General features: G+C 34.6%; 1 protein-coding gene across 3 annotated transcripts in view; it reads right to left on the reverse strand.

Moving 5' to 3' along the window:
* Galnt7 (polypeptide N-acetylgalactosaminyltransferase 7) overlaps positions 1 to 27882 on the reverse strand; it is a 142915-nt gene that overhangs the window by 97670 nt on the left and 17363 nt on the right. Inside the window, exon 1 of one of the 3 annotated variants that reach the window (XM_058573677.1) lies at positions 4132 to 5418. The exons of the other annotated variants lie outside the window; for them this stretch is intronic. Coding sequence (XP_058429660.1) covers positions 4132 to 4149 — 18 coding nt within the window. The 5' untranslated portion in view covers positions 4150 to 5418. Of the gene's footprint in view, positions 1 to 4131; positions 5419 to 27882 lie in introns of those variants that run through there. 3 annotated transcript variants of the gene reach the window in all.

Genomic DNA, 27882 nt, shown 5'->3' on the forward strand with positions numbered 1-27882 from the left:
CCAGTTTTTTTTTTTTTTTTTTTGACAATTACATTATAAGAAAATTATAAAAGTGTTAGAAGACAAGAGCAAGAGGAGAGCTGAGCGCTGTCACCCAAAGGATAACAGATCTCACATATTCCTGCAGTCCTGAGACTGACTAGCTCAGACCATGGATTTTTTTTTTTTTTTAATACAAACTTATGGGCTGGGGTTGTGACTCAGCAGTAGAACACTTGCCTAGCACATGCAAGGTGCTGGGTTTGATTCTCAGCACCATATATAAGTAAATAAAATAAAGGTATTGTGTCCAGCTACAACTAAAAAAATAAATATTTTTTAAAAATACAAACTTACAAGTTGATATTCCTCTTGCCCCAAGATTCTGATTCAATAGTTTAGGGAAAAGTGGGCACAGGTAATATATTTTTCAAAACTCCTCATATACAAGACACTATAAAGAAATCTTAACCTTCATTCAGAATTTTATTCTTAGTAGCAATAATGACAACACTATAACTTTATATATGAAGCAAATAAACAAATATTAGTAAGAATCAATATTTTCAATAGGAGACATAAAAGATAAAAATTATGATAGTGAAATTAAAAATGTCAGGACTGAGGTTGTGGGTCAGTGGTAGAGCACTTGCCTCACAAACATGTAAGGCATTGGGCTCAATCCTCAGCACCACATAAAAACAAATTAAAAACAAAAGTATTGTGTCCGTTTACAACTAAAAATATTTAAGTTAGAAATGTCAATATGAATTCATGATTAAAAGAAACATGTTTCCTTGCTTTTATACACTGAAATAGCCTAGAGGCAATGATTTTCAAGTCAGAATAGCACTTATCTAAATACTACCTCTCACTAAATAGCACTAGGGCTCCTTGAAAAAATTTTAGGTCTGAGGAGACAATAGGGTAAATCACATCAGAAGGAAAGCAGCACTGGGGAAATTTCTGATTTGGTAAGATCTACTCCAAATATGGTAGTTAAAGGGGAAGCATTAAGCGTGTACCCTTGACCTTAATGAAATAACAGTAGTTCATCCACAGGTGTAGAAGGAACTCTCACCTTCATAGAATGCCACCTAACCTATTAAATAGAACAGGAAAGTCCGATGGAACAACAGATCTAGCAAGGACCAAAGGATGTTAAAACCTTTAGGTAAAATGTTGGGGAACAGCATATTCATACAGTACGAAAGTATCACCTGTTCATATTTGTTATTTATGAAAATGAGATCTGGAAGTTACTACCATAAACAAGGGTGTGTTAGCTTTTAGTCACTGTGACCAAAATACCTGACCTGAACAACTTAAAAGAGGAAAAGTTCATTTTGACTCATGGTTTCATTTAGTCAATCGTTTGTTGAGTTTATTGCTCTGGGCCCAAAATGAGGCAGGAAAACTTGGCAGAAGAGTGATAGAGGAGTGTGGCTCACCTCATAGTAATGGGAAAACAAAGAGGGAAGGCGCTACAGGGAAGATGAAGCCTTCCAGGGCATGCCCCCAGAGACCTACCTGCCTCCAGTTACCACCCAGTTAGTTCATTCAAACTAGGATGAACTGATTAGGCTATAGCTCTCACAATCCAATCATTTCATCTTTTTTTTTTTTTTTTGAGGAGGAAATTAAAACCAGGGGCGCTTAATCACTGAGCCACATCCCCAGCCCTTTTTAGTTTTTATTTTGAGATAGGGTTTTGCTAAGTTAAGTTAAACTAAGTTGCTGAGGTTTGCCTCAAACTTGCAATTCTCCTGCCTCAGCCTCCCTAGTCACTGGGATTTACAGGTATGCTCCACTACACTCAGCCAATCATTTCATCTTGAAACATTCCTACATTAACACAGGAGCTTTGGGGGAAAGGCAAGTGATATTTAAACCATAGCAAAGAGATAAAATGATAGAACAATTTAACATCATTTGCTTCTTGATAAATGCAATATATGTACACACATCAAAAAATAAGTATTTTAAATCAATATGCTTTACCTAAACTCAGATCAAGCCAAGATTTACATAAATAGGTCTATGTATATACATGGAGAAAGAGAGAAGCAAGTGTGTCAAAATATTAACAACTATTGAAGCTATAAGGTATTTATATCAATGTTCATTGTACTTGTCTTTCAACTTTTTATATATTTGAAGAAAATTTTCATTATAAAAAACTTAAGAAAAATAACACTAAAAAGGTTTATAAAAATTAGATAGCTTATAAAATTGTGGACCAGGAGATTTCACTTATGAGAGAGAGTTCGGTCTATTCTAAAATTTAAGTAAAGGAATCCCTAAAGATAACACAATGGGGCCTGGGGTTGTGGCTCAGCGGTAGAGCACTTGCCTAGCAAGTGCAGAGTGCTGGGTTCAATTCTCAGCACCACATAAAAATAAAATAAAGGCACTGTATCCAACTACAACTAAAAAAAAAAAAATTTAAAAAGATAACAGTAAAATGTACTATCAGTACTTTTAATTCAAAAGCATTTTTATTACTGAACAACAATTATGAGAATGCCTTATGTAAAGGTAGTATGATAAACTTCTCTTAGGTCAAGATGAAATACAGATATAACTCAAGCTTGACTTTACTAATTTAAAAGAACTACCACTTAAGTTATTCACCAAATTTATTTATGTGTTAGGACTAGGCAGGATGTAATATTTTTTAAAAAGGTAGTAAAGTCTATTGCATTATAAACCACAATGAATGGAATCTATACAGGATACAGAGACTGTATGTCTTGACTTTGATGATTGGAGTAAGTATGAATCCTTGTAATTCTCAAACTCACTCACCAGGCAGCTTGCTAAGGGCGTATCTTTCATTAAAACACTTGCTTATCCTTAGAAAGCTCCACCTAAATACAAGTGGTTCTTGGAATTGATCTGGAGAACTGATGAGGACAAGCTGGGTTTTTTTAAAGGATGATTCTCACTGTGAAAAAGAAATCATACTACCATTGCCAATGAAGATACGGAGGCAGAAACTAGCAGAGTTTCACCAATAACAGAAAATTACCATGACCTTAGTGGCAATTTTATTTAAAAAACTGATAGAAGTCAATGATACAAGAGGATTGATTTCAGCTCTAAAATAGGAGTCACAACACAATTCTACTTTCCAGCCAATGTCTTCCATTAATTAGCTACATGATATCCGGCAAATAGCACTTAACTCATTGGTAAAATAGAAATGATAATAAGAACCCAACCTCACAGAACTGTCAAAGAGGATCAAATGAAGAATGTGTGGGAGGACACTATGTTATCTACATGTGGTAGGTTAAGAAGGTGACAGTATAGTCTAATAATTCCAAGCACATGTTGGGGAACATATAAATCTTTACTGCTTCAAACCCCGTAATTTCAAGACACTGATTTTAAACTACTACCAAACATAAACACAAGGCATAGATTATTTAATAATGTTGAGACCTTCTCTGTGAAACAAATGCTCTGTTCCTGCAGCGTTCACAGAGGGTCTAGGAAGCAGGTGCTGATGCTGGAGCAACAACTCAGCAGGAGCTATTCTGTGATGGCACAGCTACAGAAAGTAAGTCAGCACTGAAAGGTTCTCAAGCATCCATGAGATTAGGTTACATCTTCTGAATCTGAATCAGACCTGTATTTAGTATGCTTTAAAGTTTTTCATTTTTCTATTAATTCATTTTATTGTAAGAAGTACTGGTTTGTGACTGAATAGAAATAAAATAAAACAAACAAATACCTTCACTGCAGATAATTTGAGGAATAAGTAGAGTATTAAGTCATGAGAATAAAGTTTCTGGCTCATTTTGTGGGTTATGCTACAATTTAATATCTCTACTAGACCAGTTTCCCTAAACAGCAGGAATTAGAGAGTGGGTGGAAATGAAAAGATAACAATAACCAAAGAGGTAATTGTAATTAACTTAAATATTTGCCTATATAATTAAATTTAGATATGACAGATCTTAACCAATATTTGAATCAGAGCTGAACTGGCAATATCTGCCTTCAAAGAAACTTAAAATAGTTAATTTAGTAACTACTTTATAGTTAATATTATTAAAATATTAAAACACAATAAATCAAATGCTAAGTTATTTTAAAGAATCTTGTAGCTAGATTTGCTACTACCAACTTTCTTTGTATACTCACCATGATTTTAGCAGACATGGCTCTGGAGTTAAGAGAGACAAAAGTCGTAGCTCCTGCCTTGTAGAAGCTTAGGTTCTGGTGGGGGAGAAATAAAGCTGGCAACTGTGATAGGGTTACAGAAGGGAAATGGGTCTACCCGCCCAAACCACAACTTGGCTACAGGAACTGGCATTTGGCCACCACCAAGGCAGTCAGTGTATTCCTGAGGTACAACCATGGGTTAGATGCCAGGATGTGCTATTACTGCCTCTGATATTTGAGAAGTGTTGAATAACAATTAGGAAAATGCTATTCAAGAACTAGGATGGAAGGAGTATAATTAAAAAAGAAGTTCATGGGGCTGTTAAGTTTGGGAGCAAAAGGAAGACAAGGGTAACAGGTTACTGCTTGATTCCATGAAAGCGTTCTATGAACTCTCCACTGCAAAAATGCAAGTAATCTGATTCTTTATTATCAGGCTTGACAACTTCGATTTGCCCTTGTGGTTGGCACAGCTCTACTGGGAAAGTCTACAGTGTGTACCAGCCTCAAGCACTTCCCTTTTTCTTAGGGCTCATTTGGGTCTATCAGTTCCTTTCCTGCATGATGATGTCTTAAAACCTGCTATTTTCTTAGGACTATTATATTTCCCTGGAGACTTGATTTAATCACACTGAGATCTTGCTCTTTCTTTTGGAACACACTTTTTATCCCAGGGGACAGGCTAGTCAGAGATAAGAGGCCTGTAGCTCCTATGACCTTACATGGTGATCTGGGCCAAATCACAAGTTAATGACTACTCAAAATAAAGCTTCTGAGCATATCAAAATCCCAAGGCTGAAGTACTTATCACAATTTGGACTCTAAAATTAGAGTTTTTAAAAAGCTTTGAATTTATTCTGTCTTTTGAACTGAACTTAATTGTTTAAAGGAAACAACACTTGAACTTCTATTAAAACATCAAGATTAAAGGACACACAGTATAATGATCACATCTCTAGTTATGACTTGCAAAAGAAGAAAAAAAAACATTGTGTCCAATGTTATACTAGATATTGTTCGAGGTTATACTAGATATTGCCTGGAGCAATAGAAAAGCCCCTAAATTAACTTTGTAAAATGAAATATACATTAGTAAAGTGCAGAGGTCAACATTTCAGACATGCATATTGGAAGAATCCATTTAAGTTTACCTAAAAGCCTTCAGCCTAAAAATCAAAGGTGCTATAAAAAGTATATGAGAAATCCTTTTTAGTAATAACAGGCAAGGATGCTAATGTAATTCTCTCCAGAAGAAAAATAAGACTTTCTAAAGTTGATGAAAAATTCAATGGCCAGCAAATGAATAAATTTGATGTTAAATGCATTTTAGTACTTTAATATTTACCTGAATAGTTGTAATTTAGTTGTAATTTAGTAATTTAATATTTAATTTCACAATATTGAATTTTATTACAGATTTTTTGGTTAGCAGAACTTCAAAAATTACCAAGAAATAACAACTATATAGTTCAGGCTCTTTTGATTGCGAAGTACAATATTCAATAAAAAGATCCTTCCAGGACTCTTATAATAAGACAATGTATGATTATTCATATTTATCCATCAAGCTCAATTGTACTAAAGATTACTGTCTCATTGCCTGACCAGCTCTACAAACACTGGCATAGAAATAACTCTTTTCCTTGCCAGCTTCCAGCCTAGTTCTCCTTTAACTCTCTTGAATGGCAGTTGCTTAGGCCTAATAACTGCCTGAACAAAGTAGCTTCTAATAAACTCCCAGGTTTATGGAGAGCCGTTTCCTCACGGCAGTAACCTGAATAGCATACAGAGCAGAGGAGCCGGTTTATCAGTTTTGATTGTACAATAAAAAACGTTGTCCCACAAGAGAAAAAAAAAAAAAACCACTAGGAGGAGAATGTAAAAAAGAAACATTTTTTTCTTATTTAGATTGAGGATTTTGAATACTAACAACATATCAGAGCACTCCGAAAAAGGGGTTTTCCTATTTATCACCTGGTCAACTTAAAATTACTGATAAATACATTTCTCTCGGGTATTTAAGACTTTAGAAGACCAATCAACCTATTCTTCCCACTGCGTTATATATAAAATTATATCCACTTGCCCAAAGGGAATTTTTTCCTTAAGTGAGCAAATATATTAAAAGTAAAAAAGAGGGTTGTGTTCCCAAGTATTTTCCAAATAATGTTTTCAGTATTTTCCAAAAAAGGGTATTTTTAAAATTTGGCTTTTAGCTCTGAAAAAACTATTTTTGAAGAGATTGTCATTCTCTATATTAATGCCCTATGATAGACAGACAGAAGGAAATACAAAAAGAACTTGGAAACACCAAAGTCATGCTGCTATTTTCTTTGTTCTACTGAATTGATGACTCTAATATATAAGCAAATATCTTAATCATTTTGTTATAGCAAATCACCACACCTTAATACGCTATTGCATTCTAGCAAAATAAAGTCCTCATAGCTGAAGAAAAAGAAAAGTCAGTGGAGTAAGAAGACAATGGCAGACCTGCACTGAAAGGAATCTGTGTGACCTGGATTAATCTCTTGATCCCTTTGGCTCTTTCCAGTAAAGGAAATGCCACCATCCTGATTAATGGTAAAAATCTGTTTAAACAGCTTAGACCTTCAAAATGCTTTTTAAAAGTCTAGTAGTTATTGGTAGGGTACTATGGATACCATTATTTATTTAATGGGTTTTGTTAATTATTTGAGACTTCTATAGACTCTAATAATTTTTAATAAACAGATATAAATTAAATGATTAATATATAATTGTAAAATTAATTTTCCTTGAATAAAACTTACAATCTTATGTATTTAATTACTCCATATATACCATGTTAAAAAGCAAACATTTTTCTCCACATTTTCAGTTCATCTAAAATAATACTCAAAGTACCTTTAGATGAGCTGAGATTTATATTATTGCAATGTAGTATGTGTGCTGCCCTTGTCAGCTCTATGTGAGAGAAAGACAAGAAAGTCATTGTGACTCATTCTATAAAGAATTTCCATAAAATTACAGAGTAGTCAACCATACTGCCTGCTGGTATCTAGCAGCTTTGTCATTACATTAAAAATATAAAATTTTAACCTGAAAAGTCCATGGTTGACACTTTAAAAACTGGTAGCTTGAAGAACTTTTATTTTAGTTAGAATTTTAATCAGAATAGCCCCCTAATTGCTATTTTGATATAGATTTTTAAAAGTAGTTTCAAGAAAGCACTGGCCTATCAGATGGGTCTAAAAGGTATCAAGATCAAAGAATCAAGTAAATGTAAAATCTACATAGTCATGCCCATCATTATGAAACTTGAATTAAGAAGACTTTTTAGGCAAAATGTGTGTGCTTATACACACATTCCTGACCATCTAAAATTTAACTTCAAAATATCTTTTATTGCTTCCCTTTGTTACTGAAAAATCAACATAGGATATTAGTCTGCTTTCTATCCTATATGTTACAATTGATAATGCAGTTGAGCAACAGAAGACCAGATTTGTCAATGGAAGATTCAAGCCTACATCATTACTCTGTGTGGGAAAGCTGTTTAATCACACTTGGATGTGTTTAGTATGGGTAAAATGCAGAAACTGTGCTATCTCAGTGGTTTTTAATTATAGGTACTTGTCAGAACTACCTATGTACCCTTCTACAAACACAAATGCTATGGCTCATGTGCAGAGATTTTTATCTTGACAAATTTAGTGGAGGTATAGACAAGAATATACATTTAGAAAAAGCTTACAGGTAATTCTGGACATGCACTCCTAGTTAAGAACTCCTAGATATGGCCATTTCTAATATAAGAACACAGCAAAATAATCCAGAATTTAGAAATAAAGCAATCTTCCGTATGGCTACTAAGCACTTGAAATGTGACTAGTCTAAATTGAGATGTATTATAAATGCAAAATACACACCAGGTTTCAAATGAAAAAAGAAAAGAAAGTGAAATATCTCAAGTTTTAAAATACTGACTATATGGTTTGAACACAATAGGTTAAATCAAAATATTAAAATTAATTTCACCTGGATTTTTAAAACTATTTACATGTGACTAATAGGAAATGTAAAATTACATATGTGACATGTATTTATTTTTCTGTTGGCCAGCACTGGAATAGGATTTTTAAAAATCATCTCCTACAGAAGCTATTTAATAGTTAACATTTTGATTTTTTGTTGAAGAACCAAAAAGGATAGAACTAATATAGCAAATGTAAAGGAAAAATAAAGTGATTTTCTGTTTTCCTTGGTCTCTGATAAATATTTGTGCAAAGGAAACCATTCTTCATTTAGCTCTAAGTGTGCTTATGAAACAGTCAATGAAGGTGAGTTTCCGACAGCTGAAATTCTATCTGCCTCAAACACAGGCTCCATGCCCAGAGATTCCAAAGCATGGGTTTCTTGGCATCCTTCCTGCCAGGAAACAAATACTCATTCTTCTGTCTCAAACCAGTTATACTTATGCTTCAGTGTTTCTATGTAAGCATAATTAAATAAGCATTTCTTAAATTGCTAGGTGACTAATTCTGCCTGAGCACAGAGGCACTTGTATCAGAAACTTTTTGTGCGGACACTATGGCAGGGAAGGCAGAAGATGGGCTGGCAAATGGGGAGGGGAAAAGGGAGCCTGACTAAAAGGCCTGAAGGTCATCTACACATTCCTGAGGGAAGCAGTGATGGAGGCTGAGGCAGACTGCTGCAGAGGAGAGATTGGATTGGGTGACTGGGAGGTATTGGTAGGTACAGTAGTAGAAACACATGCAATATTGAGAGTAAAATTTGGCTAAGTGACTAGTTTCCTTTTGGTTGCAAGTAACTACACACAAATGTCAGTGAAGGTATTGAAGGTATATTTCACAGATTAGAGAAGACTGGAGCTACTGGCATACACTGCATTTTCCAATCCTACAACTGAAAGCAAGTAAGAACAAAACTGGGTGGAATAGGAAACTAATATAATACACATTTTACGCCTACCACGTAGCTGGAAAAAAAACATTGAAGAAGACCTAAGAGATGGACTGACACAAACAGCCTTCTTCAAACTTGTACTATATGCTACAACAAACTTTTATTCTTGCTTCAGGGTAGAGAGAACACAACATCAGCTAAGACTACTTTGAAAAAGATTAACAATGATGGGGAGTGGTGGAGATCTGCCTTCCAAATATTAAATGAATTCTAAAGTCCCAACAATTAAAATTTGGCACCAGTGTAAATAAAAGAGAGATTAATGAAACTAAATTCACAAACAGATAAGACTTTAATATTTAATAAAAGATGGAACTTCAAAATTTTATGTTATTCAATAAGTGATACTGAAAAACTGGCTAACCACTTGAACAAAAGATAGAACTCCAAGCTATTCTACCCACTAAAATCATTCTAGAAACTAATAAAGATTTAAATACAATAAAGAATTTATTAGGGAACTAAATAAAATATAATCTTAAATTGGAGAAGAGAGCTAAGGCTATAGCTTAGTGGTAGAGCACTTGCCTAGCATATGTGAGGCACTGGGTTTTGATCTTCAATACCACATAAAAATAAATAAATAAATAGATAAACAAACAAACAAAAGACATTGTGTCCATCTACAACTAAAATTTAAAAAAATTGGAGAACTCTCTAAACATATTTTAAAATAAAGGTAGAAATCAAAATGAATCATTTGTAGGTTCAATTATACAAAAATTTTCATCTCTATACATCTAAGGCCACAAAGGTTCAATTTGAGATGATAGGCTTAGCACATCTGCCTTTCACCTTCTGAGGTACTCTCTCAAATAAAAGTCCCTATTCTTTCAAATACATAGACATCAACGTAAGGCAAAACGAAACAAGAAAAATACAAGAAATTATAAGACTACCAAAAGAATATAATGGTCCTGCAAGAGATGATCTCAAAGAAATATAGATACATAAATGGCCTGACAAAGAATTCAAAATACCGGGGCTGAGGCTGTGGCTCAGTGGTAGAGCACTTGCCTAGCATGTGAGGTACTGGGTTCGATTCTCAGCATATAAATAAATGAATAAAATAAAGGTCCATACATTTTAAAAATTTTGGAAAAAAAAAAGAATTAAAAATACCAACATGTGCCACACAATGACATTTTCGTCAACAATGGAGCAAAAACACAACAGTGGAATCATAGAATTCAAATGGAGCTCAGAAATGCCTATTATCTAGTGAATGCACAGCTGAAGAAGGAGCAAGAGAAAAGGAAATACCAAAGAAGAAAAAGAACCACCTCCAAGAAAATTCTTAGGGAAGAGGTTAGCAGAAGTTTTTGAAGACCTCAATAAACTCTTCAAAAAGTTTGAAAAAATTGATCTAAACACTGAAAGGTTTTCATTAATAAAGAGAAATGTTCCTGATGCATTATCTGCTTATGAGCAAATATGTAAGGAAACATGGACATATTTCTGAAAAGAAAGCCACTAGACATACTTTGGAAGAGTGACAACTCCTCAAGAAGAGCCTCAGGCAGGGTGGTCAGATGTGTTCCAAAAGAAGGCAGTGTCATCTTAGAAGATAAAAGCACCCTGTGTGTTACTGCCCTTGAAGACTTTACAGTAGGCCAAGACATGGAGGTAGGAGACAGTGATATTGAAGATATTGATCCTGTATAGGCCTAGGCTATTGTGTGTATTTGTGTTTTCATTTTTAACAAATTTTTTTTTAATTAAGGATTTTAAAAATAGAAAAAAACTTTGTTTTTAGCTAAGTATTATGAGTAGAAAAGTTTTAAAACTTATAAAGAAAAAATTACAGTAACAACAGATAATTTATTACTGAAGAAAAAAGTTTTTCTTAATACATATAGTATAGACAAAGAATGCAGTGTTTAGAAAGTCTACGGTAGTGTATACTAATGTCCTTGGCTCTCATATTCACTCACGTTCATTCACTCATTCACCTACAAAACTTCCTGCAAACTCTATTCATAGTCAATATCCTACACAGGTATAGCATTTTTAATCTTGTATATCACATATTTTACTGTACCTTTCCTATATTTAGATATGCGTAGATCCAAAACGTTACTACGGTGTTACAGGTGCCTCCAGTATTCAGTACAGTAACATGCCTATGAGCAACAGGCTGCACAAATATCCTCAGTGCATAGTAGACTATTACCCTCTAAGTTTAAGTACACTACAATATTCACACAATGAAAAAATTGTCTTAGAATGTAATCTTGTCATTAAATTATATGACTTTGCTTTAAGGAAGCTTAGCTTAGCAAACCTCAACTAAATATACAGAAATGATTCAATGAAATCAGGTAAACAATAAATGATCAAAATGAGTAATTTAACAAAGAGATTGAAATTATATTTTAAAACTCACACAGGAATTCCAGAGCTGAACAATAAATGAAAAAATGCAACAGAGAACAGCAACAGTGGAATCAATCAAGCAGAAGAAAGACTCTACAAACCCTAAGACAGGTTATTTGAAAATATATAGTCAGAAGGGTGGAAAAAAAAGAAAGAAAGCAAGCTTCTGGAACTTATGGGTGTTAACAGGCCAGAAAACCTTATTTTTATTGGTTCTTTTTAGTTATACATGGCAGTAGAATACATTTGGACATAATTATACATGTATGTAATATATCTTGCTCTAATTCAGACCCAGTACCTCAACTCTCCTTACATTTCCCTCTCCCTGCTCCCTTCCCTCTATTGCTCTTTCTGCCATTTACACAATTACTTTTGTTAATTAATTTCTTGTGGATATACATGACAATGAGATTCACTGTAGTATAATCACATAGGTACATAAGAAAGTTGTCAGATTCATTCCACTATTTCCTTTTCCTATTCCTCCTCCCCTCCCTTAATTCCCCTTTGCCTACTCCACTGAACTTCTATTCTCCCCACCCACCCCTTATTGTGAGTTAGCCTCCACATATCAGAAAATATTCAACCTCTGGTTTTGGGGGGATTGGCTTCTTTCATGATAGTCTTTACATCCATCCATTTACTAGAAAATGTCATAAAGGCATTTGTTATGGCTGAGTAAGACTCCACTGTGTGTGTGTGTGTACATATATACATGTATATGTATATATATATACATACCACATTTTCTTTATCCATTAATATGGCTGCATCACTATATTAAGACGATTTTAAATCCAAGGGGTGGGATAACTGGGTCAAATGGTGGTTCCAGTCTTAGTTTTTCTGAGAAATCTCCACACTGCAGAAAGCTTATTTTAATAAATAATAGAAAATTTTCTAAATCTGGGGAAAGATATAAACATCCAGCTATAGGAAGGCCAAAGGTCTCCAATCTGATGCAGCCCAAACAAGACTACACAAGACATATTATAATCGAACTGTCAAAAATCAAAGACAAAAAATAGCATCCTGAAAGCAGCAAACAAAAAGAAGCAAATAACATACAAGAGTTCTAATAAGTCAAGCACTAGATTTCTCTGCAGAAATCTTACAGACCAGGAAAGAGGATATTTTCAAAGTGCTAAGAAAAAAACTGTCAAGTAAGAATACTGTGGCCAACAAAGCTATTCTTCAGAAATGAAAGACAGATAAAGATGTTCCCAGAAAGACAAAAGCTGAGGGAGTTCACTACCATCAGATCTGTCTTATAAAAAATGCTAGAGGGAGTTTTTCATGCTGCAAGAAAAAGACGTTAAGTAGTAACACAAAGACATCAAAGTATAGAACACACTGCTAAAAGTTAGCATCAGAATACCCTAATGCTGTAATAATGGTGGTACATAAATCAATCATAATTATTGTTAAATATAAATTAATTACAATTAAGTTATGGAACATAACTTAGTATGAGAGTTAAATGACTAAACTACTAAAATAATAATACTTACAAGAAGTTTTTAAGGAAGACACAAAAGAAACTAAGCAGTTTTCCTCTACCATGCCCATTTGCCATGATGTTCTGTCTCTCCTCTGGCCCAGGGCAATAGACCCAACCCACCATGGACTGGAACCATGAGTCAAGATAAGCCTTTCCTCCTTCTCTGTTGAAAAAAAGTGTGTGTGTATATATGTATGTATGTTGTGTGTGTGTTTACATATATGAGGAAGAAAGCTTGGATGGAGTAAGAGTTGTGAGTCTTTTAATGCAAAATTACATTATCAGCTTAGAAAATCTGTCACAGCCATCAGATGTGTTGTGTAAACTCATGGTAGCACAAAGAAAAAACTTACAGTAGATACATAAAATTTTAAAAGTACAAATCCACACATAACACTAGAGAAAGTCACCTAGTAACAAAGGAAACAGCGGGGGGGGGGGGGGGGAATTGGAAACAGTATTTGTAAAACAATTTTTAAAATGACAAAATGGAAGTATTGTTCTTATTATTAATAATTACCACGAATATAAATGGATTAAAACCCCTAATCAAAAAATATAGAGTAAATGAATGGATAATAAAAACCCAACTAATATGCTGCCTATGAAGAGACTCATTTCACCTTTAAGACACACCCAAAGACTAAAGTAAAGGAATGTATAATGATACACCATGCAAATGGAAACCCACAGAAAGCAAGGGTATTTTACCTATATCAGATATAGACTTTCAGCAAAAAATAATAAAATGAGGCAAAGAAAATAATTATATAGTAATAAAATGGCTATTATTATATAGTAAGAAACTCATCAAGAGGACATAAAGAATTGTGAATATATATGCACCAACATCAGACCACCTAAATACATAAAGCAAATATTAATAGATTTTAAAGGAGAGAGACTAAAATATAAATTTAGAATAATGTTAGTACATACCTCATAGAACTGCTGTTAAATTTTTTTAAAGCACAGAATCTTAGACAACAAAATGGCAGCTTTCATTAGGAGACTCTAGGCAGTATTAAGGGTCAGATCATATGATCACACAAATATTATAAATGCCAACCAATGGTCCAATTAAGGGCCAGACTGAGTGGTGAAACAAATACTGAAAATGGCCAGGAAAAGAAGAAATCAATCAGAACTGGAAGGAGCCCAAAAGGTTTTTTGAGCTGGGCAAGGTGGTGCATGCCTATAATCCCAGCAACTCAGGAGGGTGAGTCAGGAGGATCTCAAATTCAAAGCCAGCCTCAGGGTCTCACTGAGGCACTAAGCAACTCAGTGAGACCTTGTCTCTAAATATAATATAACATAGGGGCTGGGGATGTGGCTCAATGGTCGAGTTCCCCTGAGTTCAATCCCTAATACCTGCCCCTACCCCACAAAAAAAAGGCTTTTTGCGATAGGTAGGATTTGAACTAGACTTTGATGGCTACATAAGGAAGAGGCAGAAAAGAATGAAAAGGATAATCCAAGAAAAGGCAAAGCATGACCAAATGAGAATGACAAATCCGCCACCCTTTCTTTCAGTAATTTCTCAGCTCTATGGCCACATAAGACTTACACTACAAATCAATTTTACAGGCTTATTCTTCTTCCAGTGACCTCTAGGCTTAGGAAAAAGTTGGTGGTAGTGGTTTCTGCTTTCAAAAGTATCGGGTTATATCTGAACCCATGGTTATACACTTCTCTTTCAGAAAATTCTCATTCACCTGCATATCTCAGCAGTGTTCTTCAGGACCATGTTATAAGACGCTGGGGATGAACCACAAGACTTTCAAATACTGTTTGCATCTCAGTTTTCAAAAATGTAGAAGCATTATTATCCTTTGGCAAAATAAAAATAACTTTTATTATACAGTATCAAGATTGGTCTGAAATAGCAACAATCATCAAAAAGAAAGTAAACATGAACTTTCTAGAAGAACACACCTACCTTAAGAAAAACTAGACTTCCTAATAAACAATTCATAAAGATAGGATCTGCTGTGCTTTCTTTTGCAAAGATTTTTCTCTCATCAGAAGTATAAGAACCAGGCATTTATTTACAATGACTTTCACTTTTCTCAAACTTCAGAATCACCTAAGAGACAGCAAGGTCTGCAAGTTCTCTGTTTTTCTATTAAGGAAAGGCTGCAATATAGCATCCTAATGAGGGCTGATGGAAAGATGTTTGTGGGGGTTCTAGACAACCTGGATAAAGCACTATTGAGGCACTCCAAGCTAATTAACACAGAAGGTTGTAGGACACAATTCCAATCACTAGAAAAGGGATTCTTTTTCCTAAGATATCCTCTCTCTGATATCACCTGTTGGTCATCTGCTCTAAATGGGAGTTGGCATTTTCATTAATGTTAATACAATGTTGAATTGCATCCTACAGACTGAAAATGACTTACTGGTCTGACTCAATCTAGAAATAGCATATAACCTAGTTCTCTTTGCTCAAAATAGATTAAACTCTAGTCATACAAATAGCTGTGAACCCTTTCAAAGCACTTAAATGTTTTGTTTTTATCTTGATTTCATAGGCAGTAAGATGAAACAGAAGACAGACATATAAATCCTCAAGCAAGTACCCTAAAATTTATTTGGATTTATATTATTTCGCTCTTCTATTTCCTACCTGTATGACTTTGGCCAAGTTTAAAGTCCATCAATTTATTAAATTTATTTAATAACCTCAGGTTATACTAAAAAGGACAAGAGATGGCTTACCTAAAAACACCAATTTTAAAACTCTGAACTGATAAGAAAATGAAGGAAGGAAAGTCAGGGAAGAAAAGAAAACTACAAAATTTATTCTAAAAGGTCCCATATAATTGCTAAAAGTAGGAACAAAATTTAACTCTATAATCTTCACATATTAAAGTTAACAATGGCAATTTATAAAATCAGTAGGCAACATATTTAATCTGAATAAATGTATGTGTGATGGATTATATAAAAAATCTTTAAGGTTTATTGAAATAATTAAATGCCTCTATGAAAACACCTAATATAATCCCTAGCACATAGTAGCTACTCCATAAATGTCTTCTTGAATTTCTTTTGAGTTTTTTTGAAATAAATCTATTTTAAGCTGAGGTTCAAAAGTGGTATTTGAGAAATACTACTCTAATCTTTTTTCACTTACAATATTACTTTGGTCTCATTGAAATAAAAAGCAACATATAACAATCTATAATACAGAATTTCAGGATCATAGAATCTTTGTACTAAAAACTGAAAATAATTATATCCTACAAACATTATGAGAACACATTCACCTCCTATTCTTTAGCATATCCTAAAGAGAGGCACAATTTTTAAAATATTTATATTAAAAAATATACCTTTATTTTTTTATTTTTATGTGGTGCTGAGGATCGAACCCAGGGACTCACACATGCTAAGTGAGCGCTCTACTGATGAGCCACAAACCCAGCCCGAGGCACAATTTTTTTAAAAAAAGACAAATAAAATTGCTGTTAGCAAGCTGCAGAGAATATGTGCTATTGAAACAACCAAAATAATATAGTCTTGCACATGGTATTCAAAAATAATATGTAGGAGGTTGTCAGTTCTCAGATATTCGTGTTCTAATTAGTCTTCCTTAGAATAAAATGTCAAATGAGATAATATTTTTTTTCTATTTTTGAAGAACAGAATCCTATAAGGTTTAGAAAGCAGTATCTAAGCATAAAGTGGTCTTAGAATATGGCTACATGTAGACATATACAGATAACTGAAAATAATCCTAAACAGATAATCTGAGTAGTTTTCTTTCTGCTTTAAACAATCAAGAAGAAGAGCGATTCTGTGTATTAGGAAGACTTGACATTTTCATTTTCTCAGAATAAAATTGTCATGTATAAAAGGTGACTGGCTTTCAACAGAATGCAATTAGATTAATTCCAAACGGCTGCTACAGAAGCTAGATATGTAATTGGTGAGCTAAATAGTCTCATCCATGCACAAACAAAATGTTATGAAATTTATAAAAATCATTTATTTAAAATGGTTAGGGAATGGGTTCTTCAGGTTATGAACATTTGTAGCAACTAAGGCTTTCCTATTCTTTACATGGATTACCAATTTTCTAAGAATTAGAAGCCAATAATGTGTTAAAACTATCCCAGATAACTTTTAAACTTTGTTAGTTCAGAAGGAACACAGTAAATCTTTAAGAGCTTTAGAGTCACTGTTAAGATAATCCATTATTAGTACAGATTTATGGTTCTCACCTAACCTAATCCTTCTAGCAAGTGGTACATTGCAAGTTCTCATTTGTTCCACGCTACCCTCAACCTATTACCACCACCATCACACAACTGAAACAGAATACAATCATACTCATAAATCCTCAAGAAACTTTTGGGATTCATTAAGCACTACAAAACAGATGAATCAAGTTTTATTCTCTTCTTTGTTGTCTAAGAATAGTACCTACATAGTGGGCAATCATGTGTAGGACTCTGCCTACAAAGCTTGGATTTCACTAGGAGGTGATGAAGGATATTCAGGCAAACAAGCTGCGCTATAGAACTAGGTAGAAGATTTTAATGAAGACAATAATAATGACATTTATTATGATAGGAATATCATCACTACCACCCTCATCATCTATTTTAACAATGTTCCTGAAACTGTTCTAGGAACTTTACATCAACTTCCTGATCCAATGAAAGGCACTATTAATATACCAAGGTTCAGACACAAAGGTTAAATAACTTATCCAAGGTTATAAAGCAAGAAGGTGGCAGAGCTGGGATTTCAACTTGGGAAGTCTAGCTTAGCCTTGTCCACTACAACATGCTACTTTCATCATACAAATTATTACCCAGTTCCCTAAACACCAAACCTTTCTCCTCTGAATTACTTTCTTCTGTTTTTTTTTTTTTCCAGGTATTACCAAGTGTTCTTTTTTTCTTTTATTGATTTTTTAAAAAATAAATTACAGCGGAATGCATTATAATTCTTTTTACACATATACAGCACAATTTTTCATATCTCTGGTTGTATATAAAGTATGTTGACACTAATTCGTGTCTTCATACATGTACTTTGGATAATGATGTCTAACACATTCTACCATCCTTGCTAATCCCCTGCTCCCTCCTTTTCCCTCCCACCCCTCTGCCCTATCAAGAGTTGTCTATTCCTCCCATGCTCCCCCTCCCTACCCCACTATGAGTCAACCTCCTTATATCAGATAAAACATTTGGCATTTTTTTTTTTTTTTTTTTTTGGAATTGGCTAACTTCACTTAGCATTATCTTCTTCAATGCCATTCATTTACCTGCAAAGGCCATAATTTTTTTCTCTTTTATTGCAGAGTAAAATTCTATTGTGTATATATGCCATATTTTTTAATCCATTCATCCACTGAAGGACATCTACATAACTATATTCTCAGTGTCTTAAGCATACAATATATAGTACTTAATGCTCAATAAAAACTTATTTTATATTATGCATGCAAAAAATTTTGATGAGACACTTCTGTACATATACTCTTTGCTTTTATTATAACATCTTTCTCAAAGTACACTCCAGAGAATACTCATTCCTTTGTTGTTTTTCTTTGCTTACAAGATTCTACTCTTCATAATTTCTGCAAGGTCAGTTCACTTATGTGATATCTCTTTTTCAAGAGGTCTTTTATGACCACCTGATTTAAAATAGTTTTCACATCTTATCTACAGTACACATGGATTTATTAAGCCCAAATTATTCGTGATTATCTGAAATCAGCATTGCAAGCTTTCTACTTATCTCTGCCTTCCCCAGACTGCCCTGAGGCAGCCTATGACAGTGTCTACAGCATATAACACCATTATATGCTGTATCCAAAACATCATTTTTTATTTCAGTAAATAAATTATTCATAGGTTATCCTACTAAATATTGTTTTCATATAAATTTGTGAGACTGGGTTAGAGAAAGTTCAATAAATTTCATCAAGACTTTAGAGGCCTATGATATTTAAAAGGCAGTATGGCAGCTTTTGCCAAATATATCTGGTCATAGAAATGATCTGGCCATGAGAAATTTGTGTTTTTAATGGATCTCCTCACAAGAAGACACTCTGACTCTGGCAAGGGCCACAAGAGATGTATTAACTACATGAAAGCCTGGGCATTGCTTTAAGATGTGCCTTCTCCCCAATCTTTTCTTCACTAAAGAAATAGGTTCAAACAAGGTAAATCCAGGTAAAAGAAAGTTGCAGCACCTATACAGGCTGCCAAAATGAGGATCAAATATGGCATAAGGCATGGTTCACATGTGGTAACTCCTGGCCTTCCCACACCTTGACACAGTCTCCACAGATGAGAAGGGTGAGGCTCTGAGCAATGAATCAATATGGCCCATTTACCCACTAAGAGGGTAGACTGGGACTCAAATTCAGAACTGCCTGGCTCCAAAGACCATTTTCTTCCTGCTACTGTAGACTCTACCTTTTCATTCCTCCACTTTTCTCCAATCAGAACCTCGACATCCTGGGCCAGATGCTAGATGGGATATGGCTAGTCAAGAAGGAGCAAAAGTAGAGGATAGCACATTTGCCCTCTCCATACATGCTTAATTATACACTTATTATATACTCTACACATGCTTATATATTATTTATATAAACTAAGACAAGTTTTTCTTAATATTCAACATCAGGTACTATGAAATCTATGTAACAAAACAAAGTAGGAAATTTTATTGTGTAAAATTTGAGAAAAACTCTTTTTTCTATTGATGATTTATCAAATTAAGATATGAACTATTTTTATTATAAAAAATCTGATCTAGGATTTATCAAATTCATCCCTAGCCTTTCTTTTCCGTCATACACAAGAAGTTTCTTTACTTTTTTTTGAAAACAACATGTTCTAATAGGCTCTAAATACTACTACCTTAATGCAATACAAATTTATTTTAAGAAATGTGGATTACAGAAACCTTGCAAGTAGCATTATTTTGTTTAAGAAAGGAATTTAATTTAGTAATAAGTCTGAAACTCTGGAGTTATTTTTTTCCAGAACGTGCACAGAGAAGGCATTCATGAAATTAGATCTTTGCTATATTGACCAGAGAGAGAGAGAGAGAGAGAGAGAGAGAGAGAGAGAGAGAGAATGTAAAAATTTCACCTTCTCTGAAACACATTTACCCCTAAATGTACCACTGGATTCTGGGCAAAGAACCCACTTTTATATGCATAAGCCTGCTATTCAAACAACAGGAATTAATGCAGATAACATTCAGGAAGCAAAGCAGAATTCTACTATGGAGTGGCTCTAAGGTTAGGCCATTATTACACTGTTGCACCATTCTAGCCAAACTAATTTGTTTTCATGACAACCAAACAGTAATAATCTTCATATTACTAAGTAACAGTTCCTTATCCCTGCTCCAAATTCCAAGTTTTTTTAAGAAGGTCTTGTGGAAAACATAAAATGCTTCCATTTTAAACAACTTAAATTCATTTCACCATAAGACTACTTTCACTATTAAAATATAAACTAGGAAACTAATTTTGCATTGTTTAAGAGTTACAGTGTTTTCTGTTTTAATAGGGAATTGCCAGGTAACTAAAAGTATCTCATCCACATTGGAAAGTAAATAAAGACAGCAATTGGAGTCATTAGTTTTGTCCACATTAACTTAAAGGCAGCCGTTATTCTGACTGTATAACATTAATAAGAGGTATATTTTAGTTTTAGGGTTTAAGTGAAAATGTCAGCTGAAGCCACATCATGATGTGCACTCTTTTTCCTCATTATTAAATCCAACATGACATTTTTTAAAGCTTCTCTGAATTTTATACCAGATCTAGTTGTCTTCATTAAGAGATTACACATCTGAGTAAACCAGGCACAAATTTCTGTACTTGTCTCCTCTAAGTCACCCTCTTTTCTGAATAGCTATGTAAGAGCAACAGCATTCATTACAAGCATGGAATGCAGCAGATGTTCTTGACGGTAATTATAGATTGTCCAAAGAGATTAGACAGAGTAAGGGCAACTCTGCTCCTACACTGACAGATTATTTGTCTTCAGGATCTAGTATTATTAGAGAAGAAATGTATTTCTGGGTTATACTGAAGTATCGAGGACACCAGGAAGTAGAGGTGGTTTTTACACCACTTTCGTTTCTTTGCAAAATGACCTTAAGATTCTGGAGCCAGAGAATATGGAGAACAAACTCACTCATTTAAAAGTATGAAAAGCCATTAGATTCCAAGAACTATTCCAAATATGAAACACTTCAAAATTAGCCTGAAACTAGAGACAGCCATTTAGGTTCCCTTCAATCTTTGGAAGATTGTAATGTAAGATGCCTACTTTTATAGATCACTTTAGTATCTTTTAAGAAATAATTACATTTAGTAATAAAGGAAGTAGTTATAAATACTTAGAGAAGAAAATGACAGGCTTGGTTTAATGCCTCACTGTCACCAACAACTTGCAATTCTCAAGTTTTGAAGAGGACTCTCTGCAGCTTCATTTTGCTCTGGGCCCTGTGGATGATGTAGCTGGTCCAATTTGTAGTGTGGTTTCTCTTTTTCTTACCTTCTTTTTTTTTTTTTCAAATTTATTTTTTTAAGTACTGGGATTTAACCAGGGGCATTTGGCCACTGAGCCACATCCCCAGATCTTTTTTGTTTTTATTTTGAGAAAGGGCCTCACTAAGTTGCTTAGGGCCTTGCTCAGTTGCTGAGGCTGCCTGTAAACTTTTGATCCTCCTGCCTCAGCCTACCAAGTCAGGAGGATTACAGACATGTGCCACCATGCTTGCTAGTTTGGGTTTTTCAAATAAACTTTGGGTAAATGAGCAAATGTCATTTTCAAAAGGAATGTTAAAACTACGGAGAACTTCCAAGCTACTTCTATACACACACACACACACACACACAAAATAAAAAGAAAATGACAAAGTGAAAAATAATAGATGTATAAAAACTATGACAGATATTTAAGGACTCTTCATCAACACCAACATTCATTATTAATTCCAAATTCCAAAGGCATTTGGAGTTATATTTTGGTCTTGAAATTAAAGGAAATAAATAGCTTTATAAATACTTTATATGTGTGTGAAACCAAATCTTATGAACAACTCGAGTTATTATTAAACCAGTACTGAAGATTAACATCTGCCACAATGTACCCACTGATTCCAAGTGGAAATTTAGCTAAGAACATCTAGGCCAGAAGTTCTCAGGTTTAAAAAGCCCTTCATTAATGTCTTTGATGGTAAGAAAAAGTAGAGAGCACATTTTCATGATTCAGTCTGAATGCTTCTATGGCTAAAAACCAGATTAAATTTATCTCCTATAAGATAAAATCTTAATCAAAGACTCATATGAAACCATCTTCCAAAACAAGTACTTACATTCAAAACTGATATTAGTTTTATTTTGTCTGTAAACATTATGTCTCCCGAAGTTGTGAACATAAAAATTTCTCAAATTTACATTCAAAGCCACAGAACATGAGAAAGTGGAAGTGTTGGCAAAAAAGTTCCCAACAGCTTTCCAAACATTTTTTCATAGTTGCAATATGGTGTATACTATCCCTGAGGCAGTAAGACAAACTTTCCAAGTTGACAAGTAAATTGTCTATTTAAATATAAATTGTTCCATTAAACAACCCATGGCATGTAAAAACATGCCTCTGTGTAAATGCTATATATTAACTTGTCATATTACATCTGACAATAAGAACCCCAATTAATTTACATCATTAGTTTCCTTAACATTCTCTTAATGTTTTTATTTTCTGTACCCTAAGCAAACATAGCAAAATAAATAATGGTCATAAAGCAATTAGTTGAACCATTAAAAAAATATTTAATTGGTTGCTAGACTATCAAAAGGACCTTAAATTCTTTTACAAATAGGAAAGTTCAAAACTTAAGTCTAATTGTTTTTACTACCTATAGCTACATAGCATATGAACAAAATCTATGTTAACTAAAAACTCACAACAAATAAAGCAATAAATTATTAGTACCATCAATGCTGAGTACATTTAGCTTCCTTATTTTAACAGTCTATAGTTTTGGCTATAATCATTTATCTCATAAGCCATTTAGGTACCTCTATAGTAAATGAAAATTTTATTTCATATTCATTAAATTCATGTTCTTTAGAAAGGTAGTTTATATTAAAGGCCAACAATTGGGGAGATCAGCAATTCCCTTTCTCTGTTTTGTTGCCTTCTGATTTAGCATTCATTTGCACAGAAACTTCTATAAATTATATACTCTGTACCACACAGAGATTTTTTTATTGTCAAAAAAGATCAACAAAGTCAGACAGGCTAAAAAGAAATTAGAAAAATACATTTTACTCTTGTAGAAAACATGTTTCATCTTACTTGACTATAGGCAACACCTTGAAAATAAAATAAAGTTTGAGTCTGGGGAAAGATAAGACAAAAGGGACTTTAACGGAGCTAGGCAGCAACTTTATGTACATCTTTTTAGGGTTCTGCTTAGAAGATTTCCTTTTTGTCTTACATATGAAGTTTCCTTAATAGTAAATTCCTTTAGGTTAAAGTAGGACATTATTTCCATTTGAGGTATATGTTACTCTAGAATGACCTGTGTACAAGTTAGAGAAACCTATACAAGCTATCCCACTCCTCAGTCTATACCCAAAGGACTTAAAATCAACACACTACAGTTATGCAGCCACCTCAATGTTTATAGCAGCTCAATTCACAATAGCTAAACTGCGGAAACAGCCTAAATGGCCTTCAATAGATGAATAGATAAATAATCTATGGTATCTATACACAATGGAATATCACTCAGCCTTAAAGGATAATAAAATTATGGCATTTTGGGGTATTAAATGGACAGAGTTAGAGAATATCATGCTAAGTTGCCGCAGTCTGGCTGGGCACAATCAGGAGCCACTTGTCAAAAGAAACTAACTTTATTTTTAGAACCACACATGCCAAACAAAACAGCCTCTCAGGAAAAACCCTCAGAGCCTCAACTGCCACCACCGGCTTTCCACAAGCCTCTCTCTCCCACACAAGCTTCTCTCCACCTCCCACAATCCTCCTGCTCTTGAGGCCGATTGGCTGGGTCACGTGGGCGGAGCCAAAAAAGTCCCCCAATGAGCAGCTCCGTGGTCTGAAAGGGCAGGGAAACAGCCCAATGAGCATCACCACAGAGGAGCCAATCAGCTAGATGTTGCTGGGGCCGAGGAGCCAATCAGCTAGATGTTGCTGGGGCCGCTGTGAGCCAATCATCAGCCAGCAGCTGGAAGTTTGCTGGCAGCTGGAAGTTTGCTGGGGCCCCTTTGGCTGTGGCTCTCAACATCTCCCCCTCTCTGTTTAAACAACAAGCATGTGGCTTAGGGACCGTGCCTGTTAGGCAGTCCAATTCAACATATGGTCCTTACCCGTCATCGGATGAACTGACCTCTAGGCGTCAGCCTCCTGTCTTAGGTTGGTACCACTGCAATTGGATCATACCCGTCACTGACTACAGGTCCAGCATACAGCCATACTTGTGGATAGGCCTTTGCACCTGTGGGGGGGTGAGGTTCTTTGCCTCACCTCTGTTGGCCCCCAAATTTTAGACCATCACTAGTAGAGGAGGATGCAAAATGCCATGACATTAAGCCAATTGAGGGCTCCTTTGAAAAATTGTACCACCGGTGACACCATCAGCAAAAATACTCCAGCACTACCACAATTCGCTATACCAACAGATAGTTCACAATGCATACAGGTGAGCTCACAATGTGTCCAGGCAAGTTCTGCAAGCAGTTCAGTGATGGCTATTGTAGAAGCTGTAGATTGGTTTTATCTTTGACTTCACCAGCACTGGGATGAAGATAGGAATTCTGGCAATAATGGCTAAAGAAAAAATTATGTAACATTACAGAAGGCACTAAAAGAAAACAATTTTCTTAACAATTTACATTGTCTTCACCGGCACTGGGATGAAGATAGGAATTCTGGCAATAATGGCTAAAGAAAAAATTATGTAACATTACAGAAGGCACTAAAAGAAAACAATTTTCTTAACAATTTACATTGTCTTCACCAGCACTGGGATGAAGATAGGAATTCTGGCAATAATGGCTAAAGAAAAAATTATGTAACATTACAGAAGGCACTAAAAGAAAACAATTTTCTTAACAATTTACATTATCTTTAAGAGAATTATTAAACATAATTAAAAGGAAAGGTGAAAGTAAACAAACAGATCTGTTAACCTTCTTTTTTGTTTACATATTAAAACAATCCTCAACAGTTGTTTACCCAATTTAAATTAAACCATATAAATCACGTGAAAAAAAAATATTTGGATCCATTTTATCATGAGCGCTCATCTTATATGATATATGGACATACATACATTCAAACATATAACACAAAACACAAGTGTGCACACATAATATAATACATACAACACATAACATTATAGTAAAGGCCTTATAACTTTTTACAGGTGAAATCTCCATTGCAATGTTTAAAAACTCTATAGTCAAAAAATAGAACTGATCAGCAAAACATTAACCTAGGTCTGTATGAGCTCAAAAAACAAAATAGAACTTCATGATATGGCAAAGGGCAATAATAAAATAGATATTGAAAAAAGCATCCTGGTTCTGTTGCAGATGTAAGAATAGCCAAACTGGAGTTTTGGATATCAGTTGTTATGGATTTGAGCCAAATCATCTTCTTTTTGGTCTGTAGAAATCGCTTTAGTTAATCTTTCTGGAATCCAAATCGGCTGCTGTTCTCCCTGTGGAAACACACAAACAGACCCCCGACTCCAGACAATTACTGGGTCAGGACCTTTCCATTGTCCTGTTAGAATATCCTTCCAAAGTACCTTGGGCTTATGTACATTTTTTGGACACATATGCCTTTCCGCAGCACTAAGTCCTGATGAATCTAAGTGAAGTAAGCCAATCCCAAAAAAATCAAAGGCCAAATGTTTTCTCTGATAAGTGGATGCTGATCTATAAGGGGGCGGGGGTGTGCATGGGAAGAATGGAGGAACTTGGGACTGAGCAGAGGGGAGGGTGGGCATGGAAGGGGGTGTGGGGGTGGTAGTGGAATCAGATGGACATTATTACCCCTATGTATGGGTATGACTGCACAAATGGTGTGACTCTGCATCATATACAACCAGAGAAATGAAAAGTTGTGCTCCATTTGTGTAAAAAATAATTTTAAAAAGTAAAAAATAATAATAATAATGGACAGGAAGAGGGTACATTTGAAATTCAAAATTCTGAAGCAAGAGGAGCTCCTTAAAACCAAAACAAGAAAGATTTTAGGGCAAACAAATAACACTACATCATACAGCAACCAATAATGGCACATGTGATCATAATAGTTATTTCTCCTTTCCCCTTAAATTCCTAGTTTCTATTTACTGCCCCTACCACCCCCACACACACATATGCATACTTCTCCCTCATCCTGGCAAATCTCTGCCCTGAAAGATGAACTCAAAAGTTAATTATCCTCTGCGGGCCTTCCTTTTTCCATTTCCCACACATAATTCATTATATCTTAATATTTAACATGTAATATTAGTGTCTTCACATTCTCCTTGTACTATATACTAGGACGTGACTTCTCTTGAGAACATCATAGTCATCTCTGAATCCTCTCTATGCCTAAGAACATAAAACTCCTAAAAAAAAGAAAAAACCCTAAATAGTGTTTCAATGAGTCACAGACACCAAAGACAAATTTAATAAAGGCTTGTGGAAATTTATGAATAATATTTTCATAATGAGTTCCTAAAGAGAAGAAACTATAGGTTGCATCCTTAAGGCTTTCTTGAATAAAACTGGCTTTGAAATGGGTATAAGACAGCTAAGCTGACCTCCTTTTTTATCCACATGCAAAGAAATGGCACTTAGAAAAGGAAGTCTATGAGTTTTCAAGAACAGAAACATAACTTTTACACAGGACATCTACCTATTTCTAAAAGACACAGGACTCTAATGTAGGTTATACTTAAAACACTTTGACCTCCAGCCAAAGTGAAAAAATCATTTATAAAATAAAATCCTAAATATTAACACTTAGATTTATCAGGCTGCTGTCGCAATGTAGCAAAATCGAGGTTAACTAACAAGCTAGTATTGTTGTAAGAAACCTATTTTAACTGATCAGGAGGACTTTTCTATAATTGTGAAATGCATTTTAAAAATGGAAATTTACCCAAGAAAAACCCTGAAATCATTTTTTTTTATAAAACAATATTGCAAGATCAATGATTTATTTCCAAATGGAATTTACGGATTAAGAATGAATTGCAGCTGGGAATGTAACTCAGTGGTAAGAGCACTTGCCTATCATTCAGGAGGCTTTGGGTTCCATACCCAGCACCATTCTTCCCCCCAAAAAGAATGAACTGCAGGTTTCACTGGGGAGTGATGAAGAGAGAAACAATGAGTATTTTTTGTTAACTGAACAAAAGCCTCTCCAGAGTACTTAGACCTCTCTCCTCCAGGAGACAATCAACAGGGAACCAAGGCCACAGTATGAAATAGGGCCTACCTGCCCAATGAGTTTAGGGAACAACTGGGGAAACAGCCATATGCTAACATTATAACCATGACCACAATGAGGCCCTTTCTGAAGTCAGATATATCAGTGTGGACTTCAGTGGTTAAGGAAGGCATCAGAGAAGAGGTAGAACCTGAACTAATTTTGAAAAGTGGTAAGATTTTTGACAGCTGGATGATGACACTGCATACATAAACTTGTGAAATAGTTCTAAAAGCGGAATTCAACAAGCCAAGGCAACTAGATTCCTCCCCTGGAGACTGTGGATCTATTCACAGAGCACTCACTAGAAGGTAATATCCCCAGGAAACTCATGACTGATCCAGGTATTACTTAAATGTTCTCTGA

Source organism: Marmota monax, unplaced genomic scaffold (assembly GCF_021218885.2).
Source record: "Marmota monax isolate L192 unplaced genomic scaffold, Marmota_monax_Labrador192_F-V1.1 WCK01_AAM20220418_F8-fsc00159, whole genome shotgun sequence".
Taxonomy (NCBI): Eukaryota; Metazoa; Chordata; class Mammalia; order Rodentia; family Sciuridae; genus Marmota; species Marmota monax.